Here is a 6,234-nt window from a genome sequence, read left to right on the forward strand (position 1 = left end):
TCAGGCAATGGATCAGTAAACTTTTTATTTTTTTTGTTTTATAATAAATATTACAATTAACAATACCGGTACAATTCCTTTACACACGATTACTATTGGGGGGGCGACTTTTTCTTAAACCTGAACTCTCCCCCAAGGGCTTATGTTTTCTTTTCTTCAAATTGGAGCATTGCATCCCTGCTACAACCAAAATACAACACACCAAGAGGACAAACTTCTCCGCGTTTGAACTACCTCCGATAAGCACGAATGCCGGTACATTTTAGTGCCCCTCTACTGATACGTTGTCAATGAAAGCACTTTTCCCTTCTCTACATAGTACAGAACCTTCTGTATCGTCGGGCAGGCTAGACAAAAGGTGCAGTCAACCGTCCGCCAAGAAGTACATAATGCCGCCTTAGTGCCACTGTAAAATGCCATTTTAAAAAAATGTTAAGAGCTTAAGGTTTAGGTATATTGTTTATTTAAATAATGCTTAATACTGGACGGAGGAGGCTTAAGTCCGAGGTTCAAGCACACTTCTTAGAAGTTTAACGAATCAAAGTCAAACTCTTAAAAATCCATATTATACCTGCATTTAACATCACGCTGCAGCTTTTTAACCGGACCTGATCCTCAAGACACTGTTCTCCCATAGCAGATAGATGCAATATAGAGATTCTTCAACCATTTTTCCTGCCATGGGCAAGATAAAACACTATAACTTATTGAATAATCAAGAAATCCACCAAACGTTGAATTTATCAAGCTAGTACCGGTGCATCTAAATTTTAATTCTATTGGTCTCCCTGATTAATGTTATCTCAGCAATCAAAATGTACCTTCACTTGGTATGTTGGAAAAATTGATGTCCGTAGAGTTTCTTGAGCAATATCTGGTGATTTCTTTTTGGGTACACTAAGTATGAATGCAGCTTGATCCTCTGTAGCAGCAGTTGAGGTAATCCGATATCCATCCTCCCATCTTCTATGGATGCCTTCACTAGGATATAGGAAATCAAGTTCAACAACCTAGCAAGACAAAACATACGACACGATCAATTTTCTGCAGTGTTCCACCTGAAACAGAACGTTACGGGGTTCTAGACTGGTCTACCTGACTAGAATAACCTGCATTGCGGGACATAACAATACCCCATCTGCTACCTGCAGTAGTCATGGAGGTAACAGAGAAACCTTCTTTCCACTTCTTATGAATCCATTTGAAGGGGAACACATCGCTGACTTTGTAGGATTGTTGAGTATAAGGTACACCTTCAATGACGAGAGCGGAAAAATTAGCTACTAGAAAAGAGTAGCTCAGCCAAGTCAGAATGATACTTTGATGAGATATATCCTGCTGATTAAAGCTGGAGGTTGAGGAAAAAGAAAAGTGACACCAGTGCAGAAACAAAGTCCCAAGTAGTCCTTATCTAATACTTATTAACTGTGACATTCATTACCATCAGGGACCAGACCCCTATGGCTACATCGCCACGGACAACAGGAAGCTGTAGCCAGACAACAGGAAGCTCTTTAAACTAGTATCACTTACCTTGGGACATTACCACCAGGGCACTGCCGTTGAATGCACCAGCAAGTGAAGTGATGTAGTAGTTCTTGTCCCACTGTTCCATTATCCATTCCTGGCAAATAATCAGAAATAATTAGCTTTCTGGCAGAAGATAATTAAATGCAAAAATGAAACTTGATGGGAAGTAATTTCAAGAATAGCTACCTTGTGCAAGAAAATAGATGACCGTTCATAAACCTGGGATGTGAAGCCAGTCCCTGCATCCATGACAATAGCCCACATATTTGCAGACGAAGCAACGCAACTAATAAACAAACCATCTTCCTTTCCTTTATCAATGTGCTGGTCCAGTCTTTGATCCAAAACATTGTAGTGATACCTGCAGAGAAGCCTTCTTGTTACTTGCTGATACAGGAACAAGAATGTAAAGCCAAGAATAGAGTAAAAACAAAACGAAATTTAGATTAAAGGTAAACCAGGGAAGGAGGATTTAGGACGGGTGATTGGTGAGACATTGTCAAGGCTTTTCTACCTTGCAGGTGTTAAATAAAGTAAGATAACCTAAAAGGGATTTTATGAACCCTTTAACAGAAGCTACCTTTGCTTCATTGATGATCTGGTATTATAGACCGAGATCCACTGAGTAGCTGGACTACCTTGGCGAACTTTTTTCTTAGGTTGCTCATCATCTACTGAGTCAACAGGCAATCTTCCCCTTTTTTGACCCGCCTATATTGCATAAAAACCAATAAATAATTGAACTGGCCAGAAACTTAAAATTTTTCAACAAATCAAAACACGAGCAACCACCTTTGCAGCTCCATCAGTTCTAATAGGTCGCAGAGAGGCAATTGCACCAATGCTACTATCAAAAAGGGAAATAAGCTTTAAGTAATTTGGTTCTTCATCGAATTTCATATTGGTCACCATCTCAAGAAACTGTTGAAAAGGGGGAGGGCATAAGCAGCATAGCGTCTCAGCAGAAGTTGCCATCTTCTTCTTACAAACAAGAAATCCTTTGTTCTCTCCCTGCTGCCCAAAATTCCAGCTTAGCATTTATAAACAGAAATAGGCCATCCAGGGTGGAATGGTAGTGCATGGTGAAATACCAAATGAACTTACATTGTAGCCTTGCCAGGGAAGTTTTCCTCTAAGGAGAAATATTAGGGTATAAGCTAACGATTCAAGGTCATCCCTTCGGCTCCCTGTCCTGCCTAAATGAGCATGTACACTTGCATAACGTACAGTTCCCCTTTTAAAGATATCAGATGTATTAGGTCACTTCAGATCATGAGTAAATTTCATGTAAGGAAAATTCTTCTAATGGACTTGTAATTTAATGATCAGATTGAACTAATGCTCGTTGCTACAATTAAGTGACACAAGAAATTGGTCAACTGAACTATTTTCTGAAATGCTATTAAAGCAGTTGTTTTTCCCATGATACTTAAAAGATAACAAATTTTTTTCTCTCCTCAATCCCTCGTAACCATCTTGTAACCTGACCATCGAACCCACACACCATAGCCAAGGTTGTAGTTACCTGAAAACATCGGGTTTTTGGTCATAAACAACATGACGTCCAGAAGACCCATCCCTCCATCTGGAAGCTGAGGAAGAAAAGAAAGGTCACAAGTTGTTTCAAAATTTCGAAGACATGAAAACACAGAAGCACATTCAACTGTGGTTTAAGAGTTTTCCCTTTCCGAATACTTGTCTAATAAAGAACACATACCCAAACCAAGATCAACAAGGTATAACTTCTTCTCATTAGATGTTCCAGGTAGACCAAGTAAAAAGTTTTCTGGCTTAACATCTCCATGCACAAAACTGCAGTGAAAATCAATAACCATGAACAACGTATGCGAAAGAAAAAATTAAAAGAAAAAGAAAGATGGAGAAATTAATTAATAGTAAGGTACCCTCTAGTGTGAAGCTGCTGCAGAATAGATATTGCCTCCACCGCTATACAAGCAACCATCTCTTCAGGCAGCCTTTCAAGAAAACAATAACAGAAGGACACAAGACCAAAGTATTTAATATAGCCATAAACTTGGAAGGGCAAAATTTTCAGAAGTATTGACTCTGAAACTTGGAGCATAAAATAAGAAGAGAACAATATAGTTTCTTACAACTGATTGCGAGAATTCCAAACATCCCATAAACTTGGGCCTAGCATATCCATGATCTGTATTCACATTGAGGAATAATTATTCAAGAATGGAAAGTATTAACAATATTTACAACATTTGGAAAACCTTCCAAGAAGACAAATAAGGTAGACAGGATACTCACTAGGATATAATACTCTCCCTGTTGACCTTTGTAATGGACGAGCGGAAGCCCATAGCATCCATTAAGAGTACTGTTTACCGTAAAACACAGGTCAGGATACACAGGTCGGAGTTTAACTAAAACAAGGATGAAACATTGCATTACCTGTATACTTGCCACTCATAAGGAGGGCCATGACTGCAACCCTTACCATTTTTACTTTCAAGCTTCAGAGCAACCTACAATGAACAGGAAACAACCATTAGTATCGCAATCAACTTCCTCTGAGAATTTATGCAGATATACTAGAGATGCACTGCAAATATGAAACCTCATAGGCATCAGCTCCAGAGCACCCTATGCCGCCAGTCATCCTTCTTCCCACAAAAACTTGTCCAAAACCCCCTTTCCCCAACTTTCTGTCTAGCTTGTACATGGGAGATTTGCCAACTTGTACCTGGAAATAAAAAAATTATAGAAATCATATACTATATTAAATGAACGCTTCAGTAAATAACCTACAGATAGCTAATAAAAAAGCTGATAAAAATTACTCTGTCCGGAAGTGGATTAGTGCTTCCTTCATCCTCCATAGCAGCGAATTTCTGTGCACCTTTCTGATCTACCAATTCGTCGTGAACCGGCACTAATTCCCTCTCTGGAAAACCCAAACCTCTATGCCCTTGGCCACCAACTCCAGCACCAAATAGCTTGGAATTCTTACCTTGATTCGGGGCTCTAGACCCTCTACCCCTACCTTTACCAGTCAGAACTGCACTTAAACAAACAAACCACAGTGTTAAACGGATTTCAGAAGATATCAAGGGTAGAATGTTGAAGCTATTACCTTTTCCAGCACCAGGCCGCACAGCTGGAACTAGAACAGCAGGATCTTCCTGAACATAATTGATCCTCTTTGAACGTCGAACCCCACTTCTTAAATCTGGCATTCTATATTCATGCAAATAATTGCTACTTTCCTTCTCCAGCCCCAAAAGAATGTTGAACAATTAAAGCCTTAGATTCAACCTAAAAAACAAAAAAATCAGATTTTCACTTGACTTCAGATACTCACCGTACAAAAATTAAATTGACACATAATCATATTAGTCACGTCATTCAACAACATACAAATGTATACAAGATCTATAACTCATAAATGCATAATGATTCCATTGACATATGAATTTTCATAGCAACCACACGTTTTAACTGAACCATTATATATCACATAATCACAGAAACAAAATTTGGTTTTAAAAGTGCTGCATTGCAAGTTGATGTCCATCAGAAACATAATAAACATTCGAAACTTTACTCAATACCTCTACAGTTACATTAGCATCCACGCACAACAACATTAATTTCCAAACGCTACAACATCATTGATCTTCATCCAGCCAAAATCCCGGCTATCCACGAGTTCAAAGTTCAACCAAACAGTCTTAAATCCCAAACATTAATTCAAACAGAATGACATATACATCTATCACCACAAAGTAAAATCATCACTGAAATCCAAAACATCTCATCCATAAACCACAAACATCACACAAAAGCCCAAACTTTTAACCCCAAAAACCCCCTACTGGGAATGATTTCAGCTCAAATAAATCAACCCATCTCAGTTTTTCCACCCATCAGTCAGATAAATCCAAAGACTTGTGCAAACATAGCAAGCACAAAAATCCCATAAAATAAAAATACAAAAACAAGAACACCCACATACAGATTCACACCAATCGATACACTGCAATCGCAAAAACATCAAAACAATCAGTATCAAAAACAAATTTACGGCATACCCAAATGGCAATACATTATAAAGTAATGAACTTTATCGAACAAACACGTAGCCTTCGATAAAAAGCTCATGAATTCGAGAACCCAATTGGATTCTTCCGCTGAATAATACAGAAAAATTGAAGAAAAATGGGGGATTTAACTAAATGGGGTTTGTTTCATGGAAGAGAGGCTACCAAAAAACTTGACGGTGGGTGACTTAGGTGGGTCTGAATGTGTAGAGAGAGAGGAGAGGTAGAGAGAGAGAGGTATCCGCATGGGAAAGAAGGGGTAAGCGAAGAGTTCTGGTGTGTACGATATCAGAACGGGTGACGTGGAGTGAACTTATTGGTGGAGCAGAGGCCTTATCGTGGACTTTGAGTATTGTATCGTAGCTTTCTTCAAAGTATAAAAGAAATATTTTATTGTGATGGAAACAGGATGTTATGTAAATGTTGTGAAATTTTATTTTTTAAATTATTAACTTTTTAACATACGTATTTCATCATTTATATAGTTATATGTGATATACTATCTCATGTGTTGATCACAATGAAAAGTCTCTCCAAGGTACACTGTGTTTCTAGATTTTGTCGCAGATGCCAGGTCAGCAAAAATGGAAATATAATGAACTCTTATTTCTTTTCTTTTTTGGCAAAAGTTATA

The 6,234-nt window shown here is 38.3% G+C and overlaps 1 protein-coding gene across 4 annotated transcripts; it reads right to left on the reverse strand.

Moving 5' to 3' along the window:
• On the reverse strand, nucleotides 1-5,884 carry LOC137744369 (casein kinase 1-like protein HD16). 4 transcript variants are annotated; one of them, XM_068484208.2, is made up of 19 exons: nucleotides 5,592-5,884; nucleotides 4,634-4,815; nucleotides 4,341-4,558; nucleotides 4,118-4,243; nucleotides 3,952-4,025; nucleotides 3,808-3,877; nucleotides 3,645-3,700; nucleotides 3,435-3,506; nucleotides 3,248-3,342; nucleotides 3,056-3,122; nucleotides 2,635-2,764; nucleotides 2,323-2,541; nucleotides 2,111-2,241; nucleotides 1,717-1,891; nucleotides 1,534-1,624; nucleotides 1,096-1,253; nucleotides 822-1,010; nucleotides 572-675; nucleotides 1-406 (listed from the first exon to the last, which is right to left on the reverse strand). In XM_068484208.2, exons 2-18 carry the CDS (start codon nucleotides 4,734-4,736, stop codon nucleotides 616-618), a joined length of 2,034 nt encoding a protein of 677 aa, XP_068340309.1. In that variant the 5' UTR covers nucleotides 4,737-4,815; nucleotides 5,592-5,884; the 3' UTR covers nucleotides 1-406; nucleotides 572-615. The 4 variants fall into 4 exon arrangements, with proteins under 4 accessions (XP_068340309.1, XP_068340302.1, XP_068340305.1 ...); XM_068484201.2 differs by having other exon boundaries at nucleotides 2,323-2,544; XM_068484204.2 differs by having other exon boundaries at nucleotides 2,323-2,544; nucleotides 5,766-5,856.
• Between the last annotated feature and the right edge of the window lie 350 nt (nucleotides 5,885-6,234).

Source organism: Pyrus communis, chromosome 15 (assembly GCF_041283825.1).
Source record: "Pyrus communis isolate YQ-2024b chromosome 15, ASM4128382v1, whole genome shotgun sequence".
NCBI lineage: Eukaryota > Viridiplantae > Streptophyta > Magnoliopsida > Rosales > Rosaceae > Pyrus > Pyrus communis.